This window comes from Vicia villosa, linkage group LG1 (assembly GCF_029867415.1).
Source record: "Vicia villosa cultivar HV-30 ecotype Madison, WI linkage group LG1, Vvil1.0, whole genome shotgun sequence".
NCBI classification, from domain to species: domain Eukaryota; kingdom Viridiplantae; phylum Streptophyta; class Magnoliopsida; order Fabales; family Fabaceae; genus Vicia; species Vicia villosa.
Genome location: NC_081180.1, coordinates 14,570,654 through 14,594,898, shown reverse-complemented (window position 1 = coordinate 14,594,898; position 24,245 = coordinate 14,570,654). Strand labels below are relative to the sequence as shown.

Here is a 24,245-nt window from a genome sequence, read left to right as displayed (position 1 = left end):
CCACTAGGCCAACTACTTTAACTTATTAATAAATTCATACAAGGTCTTGAATGCTCAACCAATTAAAGATCTATATTAGAGTTAATTTGGATTTGAGTTTTTTCACTTTCATCCTCAACCTCCTTTTACTTTTATGGTGCAAGAGAAATAGTACCGATGTGATTCCTCCTAGCTAGGTTCATTGCATGAGGAAGGCTACTCTTAGGTTCAAAACACATTGGTTCTAACAGAGATCCTTGATTTGTTGACCATTCAAGATCTTTTTTTACAATCTTTTATTTGGATTTAAGTTTTTTCATTTTCATCCTCAACCTCATTTTATTTTCATGGTGCAAGTTTTTATTTCCATTGCATTAATCCTTGGTGAAGGACTCTACAATTTTATCAAAGTTATATATCTTGGTGACTTAAATTTTCAAGTCTGCATGAAAAAGGAATAATCACATAACAGGTTCAGTTATATATGATAATTAGAACGAGACTTCAGACGATCTTACCTGGGATGATAAACTATTTATAAAATATTTCTCAAAATCAACTAACTAACTTCCATAATTAGTAACATTCACAAAATTAGTTATAACACCTAACCATCAACTTAACTAACTTCTATTTGACTTAGAATTAAATTAACTAACAACAAAATATAAATATATATCTAAAATTATTTGTAAAATACTGAATCATTTTTTAAATATCATTAAGTCATTTGGTAGATAGTAAACCAATGAATTATTAAATACAAACATTTTTTGTATTTAAAATGGTTGAAGATTTTAAGTGTTAAAAAAGTGTAAATCGATAAACTATATTTCGTTTTTCTATAAAAAGGTAAGTGATTAGTGATTGTATACAATCTTTTAAGAAAAATTAAGAAAAAAGTGAGTTTGACAACAAAACATTAACAGTAAGTTAAAAGGATTCTGTAATTAAGTCAAACTCAAAGCTAATCCAAAAAATATGAACAGTAGCGTTTACTAATCAAATAAAGCAGCTGAACAAGTAATGATATATTGGTGAACTGAATTTATTAGGAGTGTTCTAGGAAGCTTCCTTGTCATCTGCACTTACATGACAAGTATTTTTTCATTATAGACACTCTTTTCCTTATCATTATTGTATTATTATTAATAAGAAATGTTACAAAATCGGTATTTAACGCGAAGATTGTTCCTATTTATGAAGATATGTTCCGGTTATATATTATCAACTCTTAGCACATTCTCTCACACTCAACACTGGATATTTGAAGCGTGAAAATAAATGATAGGTGACTCGATAGCGGAAGTCCGATAGCAGTTGGTCTACTTGTAAGGTGATAATTGGCCCTACTCATAAAAACATATATAAGCTATATATTATCCGACGCGGAATTCATAACTATTAGTATAATATAAAATCAATTCAGGTAGACCTTACAGCATTTCTCTCTCTAGATTTTTGCTAGTATGATGAACTAGCAATAGCTTTGTTCAAGGAAAGAGCAAAGCAAACAACTGAATGGGGAACTGTTGGAGTCTTCAATCCTCAGGCGATCCTCCCAGCTCCAATACTGCTCCTAACACAAACAATCAATCAGGTAATGAAATCAACATGTCCACAATACTTTTGTCAAATTTTTTTCAACTGTTGAAAGATTCATAGAAACAATTCATCATAAGTTTGAAATCAAGTCACATATGGTTGACTTAAGTAGGAAAAGTCAACATGTGTTTAGCCTTGATGCTTGATGATATTTCTGGTAGTAAAGAAACAAACAACTTGATTTTGCAATTTTAACTATCTTCATGTTGATTCAAAAGAAAAAAGGTTGAATATATTTTATCAATTTTGCAAAGTAGAAACATGGTTAAATTTTTTTCTGTTGGTATTTATGTGCTATTGCACAATTGTATTTAAAAAAAAAAAATACACTCAAAACAAATATAAATCACAAATTTCAATAACAAGCAAATCAAATAGATAATCTTTTAATTGATTAAGATAAGTAATGTTTTACTTATTTGATAAAATCAACAAAAATCAATCTGGTTCAATTTTAAGTAATGTTATATAACAGTGCTAAATTGGTTAACAATTCTAACATCAGAATCACAGCAGGGAATCATTACTCAATTCTTTGACTATGCTATTTAGAACTTACAAGACACTCCTTGCTATTTGCAGCAGTTTATTATATTTTTCTATTTCAACATCTTAGCATCATTTATTGCATAACATGACAAACCATCTCTCTTGGTGTTGCAATGTCACAGGAAGCATTCCATTGTCGACTGGTCTCAGCAACTTAAGATTGATAAAAAATGGCAACTCCTCTTCCCTTGGGCGTAGCAGCTACTCTGGAGGAAATAGCAGACTATTTAGTAGTAGTAGTAGTAGTAACAATAACATAAGTGGCAATAATACAAGTACATCCTTTCGGGGCTCTGAGAATAGCCAGATCTCTCGAGTAAGAGAAGACGAGGAGTTTCCTTATGGGCAAATCTTGGATGCTGCAAACTTGAAAGATTTTACTCTGGCAGAACTGAAAGCAGCCACTAGAAATTTCCGTTCAGATAATATATTAGGAGAGGGTGGGTTTGGTATAGTATACAAGGGTTTGTTTAAGGAAAGAGCAACGTCAAAAAGAAATGAGGATTTGACTATTGCCGTAAAAAGATTGAATTCTCACAGCATTCAAGGATTTGCAGAATGGCAGGTATTGGCATTACTACAACATGGGTAAAACTTTCAAATTAGATCATCTCACATTCACAAATTTTGTTAATATGTGGTGCTATCTATTTATATTTATGATTCTTTTTTTGGGGGCAGTCAGAGGTGAATTTCTTAGGAAGGCTTTCTCATCCCAACCTTGTAAAGCTGTTGGGATTTGGGCGTGAGGATGGCGAGTTATTTCTGGTGTATGAATTTTTGCACCGTGGCAGCTTGGACAACCACCTATTTGGAAGTAAGAGCTGATAACACACTTAACTATGACATCCACAAAACTACCATTTTACTCTATCTGTGTCGTGTGAATTTCCTGTGATGTTATTTTATTATGCAGGAGGTTCAAATGTTCGTCCACTTTCATGGGACAGAAGGCTGAAAATTATGATTGGAGCAGCTAGGGGACTAAATTTCCTTCACTCCTTGGAGAAGAAAATTATATACAGAGATCTCAAACCCTCAAATATACTACTTGACAAGGTAAGTTTCATTTCATCTTTTGGTGGATTGAATATCCTATGATCACATTTTTGTATACAGAAATAATTGAATACAAAGAAATTAGTTATTTCTCAACTTAAGGTATCCATGCTATTGAAAAATTCATGGTAATGGAAAAATATATATATATATATATATATATATATATATATATATATATATATATATATATATATATATATATATATATATATATATATATATATATATCTAATCTTTTGGTTTGCAATAGGAATACACAGCCAAGTTGTCAGACTTTGGCTTGGCCAGATCTCTTCCTGATGATCACACTCATGTATCAACACGGGTTGTTGGAACATGTGGCTATGCTGCCCCGGAGTACATCACCACAGGTATCGTTGCTACAAATATCCTCTTAACCACTTATAAAATGTTTTAAAAGTGTGGTAGTGACACACAAAATCAATCTTCTGATGCCAATCAAACAGGTCATTTGTATGTGAAAAGTGATGTATATGGATTTGGGATTGTTTTGTTGGAGATATTAACCGGTAAGCGGATGGTCGAGATACTACGCTTTGGTGAGTCAAAATCCTTCGATGATTGGGTCAAATCAAATCTATTAAATAGAGCAAAATCGAGATGCAACATGGATGCAAAGTTGGAAGGCAAATATCCACCCAACTTAGCTTCAAAAGTAGCTCAACTTGCTCTCAAATGCATCCAGCCAGATCACAAAGTTAGGCCATCAATGAAGGAAGTCCTTGAAACATTGGAAAGTATTGAAGCAGCCAATGAGAAACCAGCTGATAATATAAAGAGGACTACTAACTCCACGGCAGTTCAGCTACATGGCCTGCTAGATGGTAGTTAATGGGAAGCCAACAGGTGAAAACTCTATGAAGCAGGTTCACTCCGAACACGACACTGACACTGACACTAGTAATAATTTAAAAATTAATAATAAATTAAACGTAATCTCAAGTGTCAGTGTAGGTGTCCGACACTAACACGCCTGGTGCTACATAGGGTGAAGTTGTCTTGGTCAAATTCAATTGATTTTTTATCATATTCTTGAGCATGTAAAGTATGAAACTATCAATTTACGATTGATTAGTTGTTTTGTGTAGATAATAAATGAAATACTATAGAGAAATTATTTCACAGTCTCATTCTAATATGACCACTAGTAATTAGGGTTAATAGAGATGAAATATTGAAATTGCAATCAGAATATTTAGAAAAAACACATTATAGAAGATTGATTAGTTGTTTTGTGTAGATAATAAACGAAATACTAGAGAAATTATTTCACAGTCTCATTCTAATATGACCACTAGTAATTAGGGTTAATAGAGATGAAATATTGAAATTGCAATCAGAAGATTTAGAAAAACCATATTATAGAAGAATTTCAGATTAAAATTTGGATGTCCAAAATTCGATGGCTTTTATGACCATTGGGTCATGCTCATGGAGAATCTCCTCCGATCCAAAAGTATTGGGAGCTATTCAAGAATGGTGTGACGATTGCACCACCAAATGTAACGCAAGAGCAGATAAAACTTGCAGATGAAAGCAGACTTAAAGATCTCAAAGCCAAGAATTATTTGTTTCAAGAAATTGATCGAACGATTCTTGTAATAATTCTAACACATGACACGACAAAAGATATATGGGATTCCATGCGCAGAAAATATCAAGGCTCTACGAAGGTAAAGAGGGCTCAGTTGCAGGCTCTACGTCATGAGTTTGAGGTCCTATGCATGAAGGACAGTGAAACAATTGATGAATAATTTGCAAGAACCCTAGCTGTTGCTAACAAGATCCATGACCACAAAATTCAATTATATGGTGTGCTCTATAGAGGAACCGAATGATGTTACAACCCTATTCATTGATGAGCTTCAGAGTAGTCTTCTTGTTCATGAACAAAGAATGAAGATCAATCAAGAAAAGGAAGAAGAACAAGCTCTAAAAATTGCAAACTATGGTTGAGGCAGCAACAGTAATAGAGCAAGAGGACGTGGTCGTTATCGCGATCGTGGCTGAGGAAGACTCACTAGAGATCAGATTCAATGTTACAAATGTCACAAGATAGGACACTACCAAAGTGAATGTTCAACTTGACAAGATAATGATGCCAATTTTGCTGTTTTGATGAACGTGAAGAATTGCTTCTTATGGCATAACAAGGAGGCACAAAGTCTAGAGACCAAGTTTGGTTTCTTGATTCAGACTGTAACAATCATATGGTGGGAACGAAGGAATGGTTGTTCAAGTTAGGATATGACTCCAATATGTAGGTGGTGAGGAAAGGTAACTTGAAACTTCACTAAAATGGCATCACTCAAGTAATCACTGAAGACACTACTTTCCAGGATTGAAAAACAATCTATTGAGTGTTGGACAATTGATGCAAAAGAACCTAACAATAGTGTACAAGAATGGAGGCTGTAGAGTGTATCATGATGACAAAGGAGTGATCATGACCACAGGAATTTCATCCAATAAGATGTTTGTAGTTTTTGCACAAGTGATCCTTCCACTATGCATGAATGTCACTACAGACAATGTCACACAAATGTGGCACTGCAAATATGGCCATTTGAGCTTCAAAGGCCTCGATATAATCATCAAAAAGGATATGGTAAAAGTGTTGCCCAATTTAAAGGATCAAGGTGAGACCTGCCCATATTACTTAATGGGGAAGTAACACAGACAAGCCATACCTAAACAAGCCACATGGAGAGCTAAAGAAAAACTTGAGCTAGTTCATTCAGATGTGTGTAGTCGTATTAATCCTACATCAAATGGTGGAAGAAGGTACTTCATAACTTTCACAAATGACTTTAATAGGAAAACTTGAATTAATTTCCTTCATGAGAAAGTTGACATCTATGATGTCATAAAAAATTCAAATCACTAGTTAAAAAAGAGTTAGGTCAATACACCTAATTTCTTAGAATAGATAGAGGGGGTGAGTTTACATCTAATGCTTTTTCTGATTTCAATCAGAAATATACCTAAGATATTTTGGCCTGAAGGAGCTAAATGGGCAGTATACATAATCAATATAAGTCCTACTCTATTTGTGAAGAATATGACTCCATAAGAAGCATAGAGTGGTGTGAAGCCCTCAGTACATCATTTCAAGGTATTTGGTTGTGTGGCTTTTGTGCACATCCCTGATGTGCCTAGAAAGAAGCTAAATGTGAAGAGTACAAAGTGTGTTCACTTAGGATTAAGTGAATAATCCAAAGCCTACAAGCTCTATGATCCCATTAACAATAAGATCTTGATAAGTAGTGATGTGGTCTTTGAAGAGTCTAAAAGTTGGGAGTGGAAGCATGACAAAGAGGAAAAGGACCATTCATCTAACAATATGGATATTGAAGGAGACATTGAAGATGATAAAAGCCAAAGCACCTGAAAATGAAGTACATGCTGAAAACAAAAATAACCTTCAAAGGGAAGAAAACAGTGAAGAAAGCACCAGTGAAGATAATGCAACTGAAGGAGAAGAAGACTTTACTCAGACACATGAGCATGGAGAGTCTGAATCAAGAATATGTAAAAAGTCAAGTTATCTAGATGACTATGTGACAAACATAGAAACAGTAGAGGAAGAGCAGCTTCACAACCTTGCAGTCTTCTACGATAGCAATGATCCGCTCAAGTATGAAGAAGTAGTCACAACCTTGCAGTCTTCTACAATAGCAATGATCCACTCAAGTATGAAGAAGTAGCCAGGCATGAATTCCATGTTTCGTCGCCGACCCTGACAGGTACCTTCTATTCTCACTTGTGAGCGGCTTTCCATTCCCCAGAGCAACAATATAAATTACGTTAAGGCTTGTAGTTGCAGTCCCCATAAGGCTGCCATAAAAATTAATAATCTCAGTTTCAATATCCACTTGATTTTTCAGAATTGGTCCATCCTCTTTGTAAAGAGTCTACATACCTGTTTGCTTTTGTTTTGCCTTCAAAGATGCATGGAAGTGGGCATTGTTTCCATCTCCCAATCTCAACCAATCTATTTTAGCTTTTTGTCTCAAGGCTTGCTCTTCTAAATCATTCCATTGAATCACCTCTTCAGTGCACCTTTTCACTTCTCTTCTTTTCAATAGTAGCTTTAATACCTCCCAGAAGTTTGCTAAATTTCCTTATTGTGGATTATAAACTTTTCAGCTTCCTCCATAAGACTACCATGGAATTGCCTCTGATAAGGTTCCTCCAATTGTTTGAGACTTCTTGTGTATATCCTTCCATGTTGATCACATTGTTGAGGAATTGAAATTTAGCTTTTGTAGGAGGTTTTCGCTCATCTTCTTTCAGCCAGCGCAGCGCTTGATCAAAAATCCTAGGGGCAAGAATATTCACGCTTTTCTCTGTGTTTTGTTGAAATCAGTCCATATTCCCAAGTGCTTTGTTATACAAGATTAGATAGTCCCATCAACCTATTTATTAGACTAAGTGAAATGGTTCCATTTGCTATCCATTTCAAACAAGCCAGTGTTATTCAGTATTGTTTCCAAGTCAGCATATTCAGTCTCACTGACATCCTTCCCCCTACTCTATCTTGAGTATTGAGAACATTGTTAAAATTGCCAATTTGGCACCATAGCTCTTGCTGGTTCTGATACAGGCCTTCAATACCTCTCTAATACTTTTCTTTGGTCTAGATGATTGTGAGCATATATTGCAGTAATCCAGTACATAAGAACACCTTCCTGATTATGAACCCCGTAGTGTAACATTTGAGAGGTACAAGTAACATATTTAATCTCCACTTTGCTATCATCCCACATATATAGATTCTTCCATTATCGTTCTTTCATAATTATCAAGGTAGGACCACTTATTCCCCAGCTTACTTCGAACTTTGTCAGCTTTTATGCTTTTAAATCTTGTCTCAACTAAGATAACAATCTCAAGCTTTAGACTATTGAGATGAGAGCTTATTTCTCTTATCTTTCCAGCCTTATTTAGCTCCTTAATGTTCCAAGAGACAATCATTGATCATTGTTTAGAGCCTCTCTAAGGTCATCCCAATCTCCTAGTGGTCCAAAATAATTTGTGCAAATCAAATGTGTAGGTTCAGTCAAGGTAGTCAAGCACGGGATCTTAAGTAAGATCGGACGGCCTGTGAAAGATCGTAAAAGTAGGATCGTAGCACGACACTTAAGATCTTACCAAAGGGCAAAATGGTAAATTCACATTGACAAAAACATGAAAATTATAATACATGAACAAGATAACCTATAAATCACAACATTCAACTAATTTAATTAATAATTCATAACCATCAATCCCTAATTTAATAAGACGAACACGAAATGGGGATGATAACAGAGGGAGAAGAACAAAGATAATAGCAGGGGGAGAAGAATGGCGAAGATGATGGTGAAAAGTTTATGTTTTTCGTGGAAGTAGGAAAGTATGTATGAGGAAGATGCTGCATCCGTTTTGCGTTTTTAATTTTAGGGTTAGGAAAGACAGAAATTAAGTAAGACAAAAAAACCGGGTTCACTTAAAAATTCTGACCCGGTTAGAAAGCCCAACAAAACAGGCCCAGCACTATGGTTTTTACGATCTTACTTAAAAGATCTCGATATTGACCACAAAAGCACATGAAAAAGATTTCTGCAAGATCTTAGCACTAAAAGGCAATAAAAGATCGTAAGATCTTACGATCCTACGACCCGGATCTCGATCTTGACTACCTTGGGTTCAGTAGTTACCTTCTTCCCCTTTTATTTAATGCTTTTGCTTCCTTCATATTTTTGCCTCACCTCAGTCCACTTGTCTTCCTTTTCAATTATGGTTTTGGTTGTCTCAGTCTTTCCTCCTGGATCTTTCAATTTAGGTCTCCATTGTTTTGGTATTGGTTTGCTTCTTGTTGTTTCCTGCTTGCATTTGTGACCGAGTCTTTGGCATTTTTCACGATAAGGTGGATTCCATTTGTATTCAACGGTTTGGTTTATACGCTTACTTTCATTGTCTTTGATTGTAATAAGCTCTCTCAACTTTTGTGTTATATCCACCTCCACCATGATTCGAGCATAAGAAACTCTAAGTTTGTGTTGAAGATTAGCACATATCAAATCATAATCATTTGATTCTGATTTGTCAAGCTGTTACAAAACAGTGGTGTAAATAGATTTATTATATTATTGTCATTTCCTTATTTAGGTAGCAGCAATTATAGGAAATTATTTCTCTGTTTAATAGCATATTAGTGTACTGTATTCTATATATACCTCACAATGTAACAGTTCCAATATCAATGAAACATACAACATATTTCTATATGGTATCAGAGCACAAGATCTGAACCATCTCTAAGCCTTGAGCACCACCCATGGCAGATACTAAAGCAGAAAATTCAGCCAACAGTTTGGCTGAAGGACATGCTCTTCCTATCACTGGTCACAAATTGAATGGCCAGAATTATAATCAATGGGTGCGCTCAGTCAAAATCTACCTTCAAGGAAAAGGGAAGGAAGGTTATATCACAGGAGACTCCAAGTGTCCAAAAAAGGGGGATTCCAACCTTGAAAAATGGCAACTAGAAAACAGTCTAGTAATGTCATGGCTGCTAAACACCATGACAAATGAAATTGGAGAAAATTTCTTGTACTATGACACTGCCAAAGAGATGTGGGATGCCGTAAAGGAAACCTACTCTAATGTCGACAATACATCTGCAATTTTTGAAATCAAGAGCATACTCCATGACTTGCGCCAAGATGACCGCTCAGTCACAGAGTATTTTAATACTCTCAATCGTCACTGGCAGCAACTGGATGTATATGATGAAGTTGAATGGAGCTGCACAGAGGATAAAAAGAAGTACAAAGAATTGGTGGAGAAAGATAGAGTCTACAAATTTCTATTAGGTTTGAACACAGAACTTGATGAAGTTCGTGGGAGAATCCTTGGAACCAAACCTCTTCCAAAAATTCGAGAAGCATTCTCGGAAATACGAAGAGAGGAGAGCAGGAGAAAAGTGATGCTTGGAAAATCCAGTGCAGCCCCATCTATAGAAGGATCTGCAATGGCAGCAAGGGGAGATCAACGATCTTTCCAAAAGAAAACTCGCCCTTGGTGTGACCACTGCAAGAAACCGGGTCATACCAAGGACACATGCTGGATCATTCATGGAAAGCCATCAGAGCTAAAATGGACCAAAAACCGGGACAGCAGAGGGAACACAGCTGAGGTAAATTCTCACTCATCACCATTCAACAAGGAGCAAATGGAAGCCTTACAAAAAATGCTTCAACAAACAATTGGTACAGCTACTGTGGCACAAAAAGGTAATTTTTTGCATGCTCTAAACACTAGCAGGGGAAAACAAAAATCATGGATTATTGACTCAGGAGCATCTGATCACATGACTGGAGATTTGACTGTCTTTGATAGCTATTCTCCATGTCAAAATAATTCGACTGTTCGAATTGCTGATGGTACCCTTTCTAAGGTCATGGGTAAAGGTTCAGTCATTATTTCGCAAAATATTACTCTTAGTTCAGTACTGTATGTGCCTAAACTTGATTGTAACTTGCTGTCCATCAGTAAACTTACAAAGGATTTGAAGTGTATCACTAAATTCTTTCCTAACCTGTGTGAATTTCAGATTTTGGAGTCGGGGAGGACGATTGGCAATGCTAAAGAATGTGCTGGACTCTATATCCTTCAGGCTGAAGCATCTAAACCGGAATCCGAGGCAACCTCTTGCGCTGTAGTTTCTGCATGTAGTGAAAATTCTGCAATGTTGTGGCACTATAGACTAGGCCACCCAAATTTTATGTACTTGGAAAAAATGTTTCCTAAACTATTCAATAAAAATCAGAAGTTGTTTCAATGTGAAATTTGTCAATTGTCCAAACATACACGCAACCCCCACCCTCCTCAACCCTATAAACCTTCCCAACCTTTTTATGTTATTCATAGTGATGTATGGGGACCATCGCGGGTCAGAAATGTAACTGGATCAAGATGGTTTGTAACCTTTATTGATGACCACACACGGATCACTTGGGTCTACCTTATGAAAGACAAATCGGAAGTTGGTAGGATATTTGAATGTTTCCATACCATGGTGCAAACACAATTTCAAAGCAAAATTAGAGTGCTTAGGAGTGATAATGGTCGTGAGTACTATAATTCTACACTAAGCTCATACTTTACGCAACATGGAATAATACACCAAACCTCATGTGTGGATACACCTCAGCAGAACGGGGATGCCGAGAGAAAGAATAGACACCTCCTAGAAGTAACCCGATCTCTCATGCTAGCTACAAATGTACCTAACCAGTTTTGGGGAGAAGCTGTCCTCTCTGCAACTTATCTAATAAACAGAATGCCTTCCCGGATCCTTAACTTTCATACGCCCTACTCCACTCTCCAAACCTTATACCCAACCAATCGTATCCTTACATCTATTCCTTTGAAAATATTTGGATGCACAACCTTTGTCCATAATCTTGATCCCCAACGCAGTAAACTTGACCCGAAATCCATTAAATGCATATTCCTCGGCTACTCTCCTCACCAAAAGGGATACAAATGTTATTCACCTCAAAACAAAAAATTCTACCACACCATGGATGTAACCTTTTTTGAGAATCAGCCATACTACCCCAAAGTTGGCATTCAGGGGGAGAACACCTATCCAATTGAAGTGGTAGAATCCCAACTTTTGGAACTTGAGCTAACTGAACCCAAACTCACTGCAGAAGCATCAAAACCTACACCTGAACCAAATAAAAATGCAACAGAAACTGCAGAACCTACATGTGAACCACAAGAAACTACGTCAGAAAATGTAGAGGAAATTGCAGTAGAAACTGCAGCCCCTACAACAGAAACAGCACCAGGAAACAATGTGAAAGTGTACTCTAGGAAGAGCAAGAAGGGAATAGAGTCCGGCACAGCTCCAAGGCAGAACCAAGAAACCTCCAAGACTCTAGAAAATGGCGTTCCCTCAGGTAATACTGCTCCTAACTCTGTGAATGTTGATGATATTGATATTCCTATTGCTTTGAGAAAAAATGTAAGATCCTGTACCAAACATCCCATTGAAAGATTTGTATCTTATGGAAAATTGTCCCAAAGTTACAAGACTTTTGTAACAGCTCTTGACAATACACATATTCCAAGCAACATCCATGAGGCACTCCAAAATTCTGAATGGGCAGCAGCCGTAACGGAAGAAGTTCAGGCCTTAATTAAGAATGGCACTTGGGAGATCACAAGCCTACCTGCAGGGAAGAAGCCGGTAGGATGCAAATGGATATTCTCCATGAAGTATAATGCAGATGGGAGTGTAAATTGGTACAAAGCTCGACTTGTAGCAAAGGGATTTACTCAATCATATGGAGTAGATTATGAAGAGACTTTTGCACCGGTGGCAAAACTAAACTCCGTTAGAGTTATTCTCTCTTTGGCTGCAAATTTAGATTGGCCACTTCATCAACTAGACATCAAGAATGCCTTCTTAAATGGTGACCTAGAAGAGGAAGTTTATATGCATATTCCTCCTGGACTTGAATCATCCAGCACCGCAAATATGGTGTGCAGGCTCCGAAAATCCCTTTATGGCCTCAAGCAGTCTCCAAGGGCGTGGTTTGATAGATTGACTCGAGTTGTCAAGAAAGACGGGTTCAACCAATGCCAATCAGATCACACTATGTTTGTTAAACACTCCATGGAAGGAAAGGTAGCTTTGTTTATTGTTTATGTTGATGATATTGTTATTACAGGAAATGATTATGATCAAATTGATCATTTAAAGGGACTCTTGGCAAAGGAATTTGAAGTTAAGGACTTGGGACAACTTAAGTATTTTTTAGGGATGGAAGTTGCTCGAACAAAGGATGGTATCTATGTATCACAAAGGAAATACACCCTTGACTTACTTCGAGAAATTGGAATGCTTGGGTGCAAGGCAGCTAATACACCAATAGAACAAATAAAAGGAAGAGAAGATGAAAGTCCACCAGCCGACAAAGATAGATATCAAAGTCTAGTTGGGAAACTAATCTACCTATCTCACACTAGGCCCGACATTGGGTTCGCTGTAAGCTTGGCTAGTCGCTACATGTCAAATCCAACCGAGTCTAACATGAAAATGGCGAATAGAATCCTCCAATACCTCAAAGGCACACCAAGCCGAGGCCTCCACTTCAAGAAGAATTTAAACAGGCACGTTGAAGTTTATACAGATTCAGATTGGGCAGGATGCTCCACAGACAGAAAATCGACTACAGGTTATTGTTCATTTGTGTGGGGGAACTTAGTAACTTGGCGAAGCAAGAAACAATCTGTAGTGGCGAGGAGTAGTGCAGAAGCTGAAATTAGAGCTATGGCCCTAGGTATCTGTGAAGGAATGTGGCTTAAGAGCATGCTAGATGAAATCAAAATTCAAGTGAACCATACTGTGAGGTTACTATGTGATAACAACGCTGCTATAAGCATTGCAAAGAACCCAGTCCAACATGATAGAACAAAACATGTGGAAATTGACCGACACTTCATTAAAGAAAAAAATTGATAATAAGATTATAAGTATTGATCATGTCTCATCATGCAAGCAAACTGCAGATATCTTAACCAAGGCTCTTCCAAGGAATACTTATGAAAATATCAAATCCAATCTGGGTATGATAGACATCTACCACCCAGATTGAGGGGGAGTGTTGAAGATTAGCACATATCAAATCATAATCATTTGATTCTGATTTGTCAAGCTGTTACAAAACAGTGGTGTAAATAGATTTATTATATTATTGTCATTTCCTTATTTAGGTAGCAGCAATTATAGGAAATTATTTCTCTATTTAATAGCATATTAGTGTACTGTATTCTATATATACCTCACAATGTAACAGTTCCAATATCAATGAAATATACAACATATTTCTATAGTTTGTTTTTTGTGCAATCGTCTGTGAATATTGGCTTCCCAGTGCGCTCCCTATTGCACCTTCTCATCTTTTGTAAAGGAGCAACTAATTATAGAACATCCGTATTCATCAGAGTCAAATGGATAAACATAAATGAAATTAAAATTCTTTTCATCCACCAACTCCACGGAATGATTTTCAACATTGTTTGAATTGCACTCCAAACTGCAAATGGCAAATGTCTTGGTTTTCGGTTGTTAGCTTACTCTTCGCGCATGCCTCCGCAGTGAAATAGAACGAACATGAGACTTTCGTATAAAATCCATAGTGGCAATAGTAAGCTCAGATCCTTGTGCAATCACTAAACTGTCTTGAACAGTGGTTGAGTGCCATTCAGAATAATGGAACCAGAAAACAAAAGATAAATGTGAAGCAAAATAATAAGGTATACCTATTTGAATAAGCAGCACAGTGGAATGGGCACACATCACCCACTTCCTTCATATTTGCATAAGTATAACCCAATATTTTATCACTATTATGAATTATAGATGATCAGTCAGATGCGGCAAATACACATGTAGTATTATTGAACGAAAAATTCTGTAAATTAATAGGCTTCGTCCCAATATAGATTTCTTTCCTATCGGTTAACAAATTAGTGCTTGTGTTCAGCGTAAAATTTATGAGCCGACCATCACCAAGGGTGCATAGCAAGTAAGATATCTGGAGAATGAAATGATAAAAACAATATACTTTAGTACAATGTTTTGAACAGGAAAACATGTCAAGTTTATCGATTGGAGATTATAAAAATAACTAACACAAGCAAAATTATAAAATATATCAATACATATCGCAACAATTAAAATTCTCAATCATAATAAGGCATTTAGGTACAAAATTACTAAGCAGATGCGGAAAAACAGAACAAAAAAATATGGCTCAAGGAAAACCTACCCCCTTCAAAGGCACAAAGCATAACATATTGAAGTAATACTCCTTGTAAAGGCACCTAAGTTCAAGATCGGAAAGTGAAAAGAGACAAACAGTTCTATCCCATATTCCAATTGCTGCTAGATGACTCCGATTATTTTCAAGCGATTTTATGTGTTGGCATGAGAAGTCATACTCTGATTTGACACGCTTTACTTCCTGTAATGTATTGTCTCTAATTGTAAAGTAAATCAAGTGATTATCAGATTTATCCCACAAAACCAACAAAACCTGTCTCCATTTGCAACAAAAATTAGTAACGTCACTGCAAAATTGTCAGTTGAAGTAGTAAAACAAAACAATGGAAATTTGCATAAATTTCAAACTACTTTTAAGTGAACAGTCGGAAATTTAAAACTATAAGTGAACAGACACATATAAAACTTTTTTTTAGTGAACACTCATATAAAACTACTTTCAAGTAAAGGTTACAAATGTCAATGGAATTGATTACAGAATATTGGTTATTATTAGCCAAATAATAGCCAATATTTTGTAATCAATTCCATTGACATTTGTAACATTTCACTCGAAAATAGTTTTATATGTGTCTGTTCACTTAAAAGTAGTTTTAAATTTCTGACTATTCACTTAAAACTAGTTTTAAATTTTTGATTGTTCACTCCAAAGCATGTCAATTACTTAAAAATAGTTTGAAATTTGTGCACATTTCCATTGTTTTGTTTTACTACTTCAACCGACATTTTCCAGTCAAGTTAGTATTTTTTGTTGCAAATAAAGACAGTTTTGTTGGCTTTGTGGGGTAAATCTAATAATCACTTGATTTACTTTACAATTGGAGACAATACATTACAGGAAATAAAGCGTGTCAAATCAGAGTATGACTTCTCATATCTGGTTGGAATGTGGGATAAAACTGTTTGTCTCTTTTCACTTCCCGATCTTGAACTCCTCTAAAGGTGCATCTACAAAGAGCATTACTTCAATCTATTATGCTTTGTGCCTTGAAGGGGTAAGTTTCCTTGAGCTATCTTTTTTGTTTTGTTTTTTCGCTTCTGCCTATTAATTTTGTACCTAAATGCCTTATTATAATTGAAAGTTTTAATTGTGGTGATATGTATTGATATATTTTATAATTTTGCTTGTGCTAACTATTTTTATAATCTCCAAACGATAAACGTGACATGTTTTCCCGTTCAACACATTATACTTAAGTATATTGTTTTTATCATTTCATTCTCCAAATATCTACAGGCTTTTTCGTTTAACAATACTACATGAGTATTTGTCGCATCTGACTGGTCATCTATAATTCATATTAGTGATAAATTGTTGAGTTATGCTTATGCAAATATGAAGAAAGTGGTTGATGTGTGCTCATTCCACCGTGCTGCTTATCCAAATAGGTATGTTTTATTATATTGTTTCACATTTATCTTATGTTTTTGTTTTCCGGTTCCATTATTCTGAATGACACCCGGCCACTGTTCATGATAGTTTAGTGATTACACAAGGATGTGAGCTTACTGTTGCCACTATGGATTGTATACGAAAATCTCATGTTCGTTATATTCCATTGCGGAGGCATGCGCGAAGAATAAGCTACCAACCAGAAATCAAGACATTTGTCATCTGTAGTTTGGAGTGCAATTCAAACAATGCTGAAAAGCATTTCGTCGAGTTGCTGGATGAAATCAATTTTGATTTCATTTCTGTTTATCCACTTGACTTTGATGAATACGGATGTTCTATAATCAGTTGCATGGCATGGATCATAAGATGCTCAATTAGAATACACTGAATACACAAAGATGCTCAATTTTATTCTCATTTTTTTCATTCTACCAAAATTCACCCATGCATGGACTTCGACACAAATTAAATCATTTAGGTCAGTCAGTAGCTTGAAGTATCTCAACACTAAGGCTATGTTTGGGAGTTTGGAGGGAAAGGGAGGGAATGGCTTTGAAAAATAAGAAGGAATGGGAGAAAAGAATAGATAGATTTTAGTTTTTTGGTTTTGGAGGATTTGAATTTCTTCATGACACCAAAATGTCAAAACTCAGAGATATTCTGATAAACTGTGTCTTCTCTCTTGGAGAATTCTCATATAAATACACTTTAAATTACAAGTTAAGGGGCTGACTCAGCCTAAAAAATCTGCAACTGCCATATATACATTTATGCAGTTTTATATACTAATTAATAGTATTAATCCCATCCCAATAAATCTGCTACAGCAATATATACATTTATTCATTTTGTTATCCTAATGAATAGCAATTAAGATTATTCTAATTTGCAAATATCAGTTAGATATCTAAATATTAAGCCTACTGACATCCCCCCTCAAATTGATGCTGGTGAATCAACTAGCATTAATTTGCTAACTAAAAAATTGTGTCGCTGCCGTGCCAATGATTTAGTGAAGATGTCAGCTGTTTGAACAGCTGTGGAAACATGAGGTAGAGTGATGACTCTACGATCATAGGCTTCTCGGATAGAGTGACAATCAACCTCGATGTGCTTCGTTCGCTCGTGGTAAACTGGATTTGCTGCAATCTGTATAGCACTTGTGTTGTCAGCGTATAACGAAGTTGGTTGTGCTTGAGAGAATCCAAGTTCGGTAAGAAGACCGCGCAACCATATTATTTCAGAACAAGCAGCAGACATTGCACGGTATTCTGCTTCAGTGGATGACTTTGAAACAGAATCTTGCTTCTTACACTTCCAAGAAATAGGAGCATTTCCTAGAAACATACACCAACCGGTAGTAGACTTTCTAGTGTCTGGGCACCCTGCCCAATCAGCGTCACTATATGCTTGAAGTTGGAGTGTCGAATCAATAGGAAAAAATAAACCACGTTTTGAGGTTCCAAGGAGGTATCTAATGATTCGATGCACTGCTGCAAGATGGAAGTGTCGTGGTGCTTGCATGAACCTACTAACAGTATGCACAGCAAAAGAAATATCTGGACGGGTGATAGTTGCATAGATAAGACTACCAACCAGCTTTCGATAAAGAGTTGGATCATTAAGAAGGTCACCTTCATCTCGTCGATATTTAACATTAACTTCCATGGGGGTGTCAACCGGGTTTGCGCTTGTGAGTTCAGCAAGGTGGACTAGATCTTTAATATACTTTTGTTGATTTAAAAAAATCCCTTCAGGTTGATAATGCAACTCTAAACCCAAGAAGTAAGTAAGACGACCCAATTCCTTCATGTGAAAAGATGAATGCAACATGTGCTTGATTTTAGAGATACCATCTTGATCGGAGCCAGTTACCACAATATCATCCACATAAACCAGGAGCACCACAATGCCTTTAGGAGTCCTTTGTAGGAAAAGTGATGGATCATATTGGCTTTGAATGAATGAAAAACCAAGTAGAGTAGATCGGAACTTTTCAAACCATACTCTTGGTGCCTGTTTTAGACCATATAACGATCGTTTTAGTTTGCAAACTGTATTTAAAGAAGTGGGCATACCATTGGGAAGTTTGATGTAAACTTCTTCCTTAAGATCACCATGTAGAAATGCATTTTTCACATCCATTTGATGTAGTGGCCAAGATTTCGATGTTGCAAGAGCAAGAATAGTACGGACGCTAGTCATCTTGGCGACCGGAGCAAAAGTCTCGTCATAGTCTAACCCATATTCTTGCTTATTTCCAAGTACTACTAGACGAGCCTTGTAACGATCAATTGATCCATCTGAACGCAACTTTATAGAAAACACAAATTTGCTGCCTAAAGGTTTAACTGCTGGTGGACATGGTACTGTATCCCATGTCTGATTTTCCTCCAAGGCTAGAAGCTCATTTTCAATAGCTGTCTGCCAACAACTATGTTCCATTGCCTGTTTATAAGAAGAAGGAATAGGAACACAAGATAAAGTTGCTGCCAAGGATAAAGGAGTAGAGAAACCATACTTTTCCGGGGGCTTACGAATGCGCGTATTGTGTCGTACGGGATCTGGTTCTGGCTCCTGTATTGGATCAGCAGTCAGGGAATTATCTTGAAGGGACCTGTCGGAGTCAGCTGGCTGATTTTGGGTGACAACACGTCGTCTTTGATAGGTCAAAAGGGGCTTAGAAGGTGGCAGACCTGCAGACGAGTTAGAAAACAATGGGAGAACAGAAAATGTAGAAAGAGGATCATGATGTGTTGCAAAAAAATATTTTTTTTCAAGGAAGATGACATTTCTAGAGACCCGAATTCGACGAAGATTAGGATCATAGCATAGAAATCCTTTTTGATGAGATGAATATCCAAGAAAAGCACATTCAACAGATTGTGCCGTGAGTTTAGTACGTTCTTGTGGAGGAAGATGGACATAGCATACACAACCGAAGACACGAAGAGTGGAGTAATCTGGTGGGTTACCAAATACTCGACTGAAGGGAGATTCGTTATTTATTGATGGAGATGGTAAACTGTTTATAAGATGAACTGCTGTGGAGAGGGCTTCACACCAAAATCGTGGTGGCACATGAGATTCAAGAAGAAGTGTGCGGACAACATCAAGCAAATGACGGTTTTTTCTTTCAGCTACTCCATTTTGTTGGGGAGTTGAAGGGCATGACCTCTGAGATATAATCCCACTAGATTGCAAAAATTCTTGAAAAGATTTTGATGTGTATTCTCCCCCATTGTCAGAGCGAAGTATTTTGATTTTGGCTGAAAATTGGGTTTGAACATAAGCATTAAAAAATTTAAAAGTGGAAAAAACTTCATCTTTGGAGCGCACAAAATAGACCCATGTAAAACGACTATAATCATCAATAAAAGTTACAAAATATTTGTAATTTGCATGAGATATAATCGGGGCTACTCCCCAAACATCACTATGGATAATATCAAAAGGTTGTGTTACATTCGGTTGATGTGTTGGAAAAGGAAGGATTTTACTTTTGCCAAGCTTACAAGGAATGCAATCAAAACGAATAACATCTAGAGATGGAGTGTGCTTATTTCCGAGAAAACCAGATTTTAACATGTCATGAAGTACATTGAAATTTGGATGTCCAAGACGCTTATGCCACACTTGATAATCAATGGTTGTAGAATTGCACAAAACAGAAGGTAAAGAAAGACTTGAAAACAAAGATAAATTGAGTGGAAAGAGACGTCCAACTTTAGGCCCCTTCGCAATTAACGTCCCTGAGTGTTGATCCTGCACAAGACAACCAGATTTTGAGAAATTTACTTGACAATCATTCTCAACTAATTGACCAACGGAAATGAGATTACAGGTGAGACCGGGTGAAACAAAAACATCAGTTAGAGTTGAAGAAATATCACCAGTTGTTGTAATAGGTAATTGATTTCCATCAGCCGTATGTATCTTGAGATTTCCAGAATATTTGGTGATATTATTAAGAAAATGGGAGTTGTTGGTCATGTGGTTGGAAGCCCCAGAATCAAAATACCAAGGTGAAGATGATTTACCTGAGAATCCGAAAGCAGAGAACGCTGAAATGATCATTTGCTGAACCATTTCGGGGGTCAAAGACTGGACAGCAGCAGGTGCATTTTGCTGGACAGCAGCAGGTGCATTTTGCTGGACAGCAGCAGACGAATCAACAGAGGTTGTGAAGGCTGTTGCGTTTCCCTTCGGTGGCCTAGTTGGACACTCTTTAATAATGTGCCCATCCTTTTTGCAATAATTGCAGAATTTTCTTGGACAATTAGAGGCATAATGTCCAGAGCGCTTGCAACAAAAACATTGAATATTGCTCATATCATGGTTTCTTGACCTCCCTTGTGCAATGTATGCCACTGGGACAACAGATGACTTTTGTTCTTCAATGATAGATTGTGTAAGAAGGCGTTGTTCTTCACGTAATAGATCATTGAGACACACATCTAATGATGGTGTTGGGTCTCTATGCATCAAATTGGAGCGGATACCTTCAAATTCGTATCTCAATTTCATGAGAAATTGATCTCGTTTGGTAGTGTCGTGAATTGTTTGTACCGTACTTAGACCATCAATACTTAAATTTGAATAAATTATATCAGTGTATTCAGCCCAAAGATTCATGAATTGAGAATAAAAATCAGATATAGAGAGACTATCCTGTTTAAAATTAGCTATGTCGTGCTCCAGTTGGAATCTCCGGGCTGCATTGTTCTGGCTGTAGATTTTCTTCAAGTAAGCCCACATTGTTGCTGCAGTCTTGTAAGGGCGAAGGTTCAGAACAATGTTGGGATCAACCGAACTGATGATCCAAGACATGATTTGAGCGTCTTTGACTACCCACTTGGCATGTCCATCCTTATCTTTGTCTTTGTTAGAGGCAGGGGTTGTATCATCAACATGACCCCACAAATCTTTTCCTTTGACATATAAAGAAAATTAGAATTCCCAAGCTGAATAGTTTTTGCCATTTAGGCGAATCATGAAAACATCATGTTTTTCTTTTGACATTGAATCGAATGACATTGAGAATACGAGATGGAAATCTAGATTGGAAAATGAAAAACCAGAAGAAGAAAAAAAAAATAAAGACCGAGAAATTTGGACAAGGTAGAAAAAACAAGACTAAAGAACTAGGACTAGATTTTGGATCGTGACATGCTCTGATGCCATGTCAAAACTCAGAGATATTCTGATAAACTGTGTCTTCTCTCTTGGAGAATTCTCATATAAATACACTTTAAATTACAAGTTAAGGGGCTGACTCAGCCTAAAAAATCTGCAACTGCCATATATACATTTATGCAGTTTTATATACTAATTAATAGTATTAATCCCATCCCAATAAATCTGCTACAGCAATATATACATTTATTCATTTTGTTATCCTAATGAATAGCAATTAAGATTATTCTGATTTGCAAATATCAGTTAGATATCTAAATATTAAGCCTACTGACACAAAAACCCCCTAATTTGGGAGAACTTTAAAATTTATATTAAAAGAGGGTTTTTGAGGGCTTAGACAAAATGTTCAAATATAATTTTTGTTGTTATAGTATTTCAAAAAATAAATATACATTAATGATAAACATTATTTTATCATTCTAAACAAAAAAAAAAAAATCAAAAAATGTTATAAATTTTTCTATATTTTTTAGAAAAATCAATTTTCGAAGCCCTCCCTTCCCCTCCTCTCCAAACTCTCAAACATAGCCCAAGGGAACTACCCTTAAAAGCTAAGTATTAAGGGGAAAGAACCAAGGCACTAAAATACTCCACCAAGCATCTTATGCCACTGTATTTGGAAATTGTGCCCCCATAACATCCAAATCTCTATCACAGGACCACCCTGAGAGTCAACATCCCGGTGGCAGCACTCTACCATGCAGTAGCAGTTATCGAGTCACCGACAACCAACTCTAATACCAATTGATAGGCATTTAAGTACTTGGAGAACCCTCCCTTACTACTCAAATGTGGGCCGTTGGCACCCCATAATACTCAAGTCCCTATGAGATTCTTTTAAAGATAAGGAGCTGCTTGTGGATGACTGACTTTTAACATCCTAGAAGCTAAGATATATCATGATGTTTTCGAGGGAAAGAGGGAGAAGAAATGTAGCAGATTATGAAATATTTACTCATCTTAGAAACGCCGCATTGCAATTAGAAAACCATACAAATATCATTTAGATTTTAAAAGATACCATATTTTTAAAGAATCCAAATCAAACCTGGATGGCATTTGCAGTAGCTACCCTTACTGAATAGTCTGATAATGCACGCCATTCATGTCGGAGCTCTTTGGTTTTGAAACAGACAAGTCTTACAGAGGACAGAGTGATCTGTTGCATAGGCTTATTAGCTAATGATAACTGATAGCTACAATTCAGCAAAATAAAATATACTAAAAAATATAGAATAGTACAACAGAAGAGTGTTAGCTTATGTTATCAACTTACAAATATTATTCATATCATAGTCATAGATAAATTCCAAATGAGATTGCAAAGATTCCATATTTTTAAAATTTAGACAAGGATTTAAATGTTAAATCAAACAAAAACAACTATAGTAGGAAAAGGTCAGACGAACCTAACCTACCTGTATAAGTTGATCGTGAACTGCGTCATGGCAAAATAATGTTGGCACCATAATCCCTGAATCTCAGTTTCATTTAAGTCATTCTCAAGAATTACAAATACTCTTGTTTTGCTTATAAAACTTATAACCAAGAGACTGTCAAAAAGATCATTTGCGCATCCTAGTGACCACATTCTTTTGATACCTTCAAGTTCACCGAATGCCTACATCAAATGAATGCATCGGAAAATTAACAATTTGCTAAGCATGTATTTGTTCAATATAAAAAATGATTATTTTTCTAGTTTGGTTGTGTCTCTGGTGCAGAGGTCCACGGAGAGATAAGAAGGAGAGTTTACCAGTTCATTGAAACCTACTCTGTAACAAAAAACACCAAGAGAACCAGCTTTGTATGCTCCAGAGCAAGTCACAACCTGATGTTGGCCTTTCTTTTTAGGATCTACTACACACAAATCCGAAATGGGCCCCCAATTCATATAGTTTTCCATGATTTCCACACAAGAACCGCTATCATCATGAGTTTTAGTTACTTTGATCAACTGTAATTCAGCCATCAGAAATGGTTAGTAGGTGTGTCAATATGGAAGTGAAAATAATTAGCAATGAGCATGCAACAACAGAACACTTTAAAGTCTTCAAAGCAGACAGAGCAATCAGAGATGAGATGACTCCAAAAAATATGAAAGTTTATGAAAAAAATTTAAAGTTATCACTCCACCTATGCATCTCCATATCTCAAACCAATATACACAAGTGAATTATCTGAGGCAGGATATCGTAGATGCAATGGAAGTCTCCCCAAGGGACTTTAATGTGAGATCAGTAACTCTACGAAAAATGTGCATGATAAATCATAAGATTCGGCAGGTTAATATTTCTTTTGTCAATATATTAATGAACAAATATCAAATATGGAAAGCCAAACTTGAAACAAAAATGATTACATACATTTGTTTGGTGCAGGTTATTTCAAGTAGCCAAACGATCCCTGTATGGTCACCAATTAAGTATTTTATACCGGCAACGTCAACTCTTCAATGGGCTTTTGAAGTAGACTGAAAATTACATTTAAAGGTATAATTTAAAACAGCTCAAAAACTTGTGTGAAAAATGGAATGAAACAATAATACTATTTAACTTACACCGAATGAAATAGATTTTGAAGAAA

General features: G+C 36.2%; 2 protein-coding genes across 2 annotated transcripts; one reads left to right on the top strand and one right to left on the bottom strand.

Moving 5' to 3' along the window:
* Positions 1 to 1,440: 1,440 nt before the first annotated feature.
* LOC131629282 (probable serine/threonine-protein kinase PIX13) lies at positions 1,441 to 24,245 on the top strand. Its single transcript, XM_058900076.1, has 8 exons — positions 1,441 to 1,579; positions 2,256 to 2,698; positions 2,815 to 2,950; positions 3,050 to 3,192; positions 3,446 to 3,566; positions 3,663 to 6,962; positions 23,384 to 23,944; positions 24,041 to 24,245. The coding sequence occupies exons 1-6, from the start codon at positions 1,501 to 1,503 to the stop codon at positions 4,046 to 4,048; spliced, it is 1,308 nt and encodes a 435-aa protein (XP_058756059.1). The 5' UTR covers positions 1,441 to 1,500; the 3' UTR covers positions 4,049 to 6,962; positions 23,384 to 23,944; positions 24,041 to 24,245.
* LOC131629290 (DNA damage-binding protein 1-like) lies at positions 22,830 to 23,631 on the bottom strand. Its single transcript, XM_058900084.1, has 2 exons — positions 23,416 to 23,631; positions 22,830 to 23,280 (listed from the first exon to the last, which is right to left on the bottom strand). The coding sequence occupies exons 1-2, from the start codon at positions 23,629 to 23,631 to the stop codon at positions 23,074 to 23,076; spliced, it is 423 nt and encodes a 140-aa protein (XP_058756067.1). The 3' UTR covers positions 22,830 to 23,073.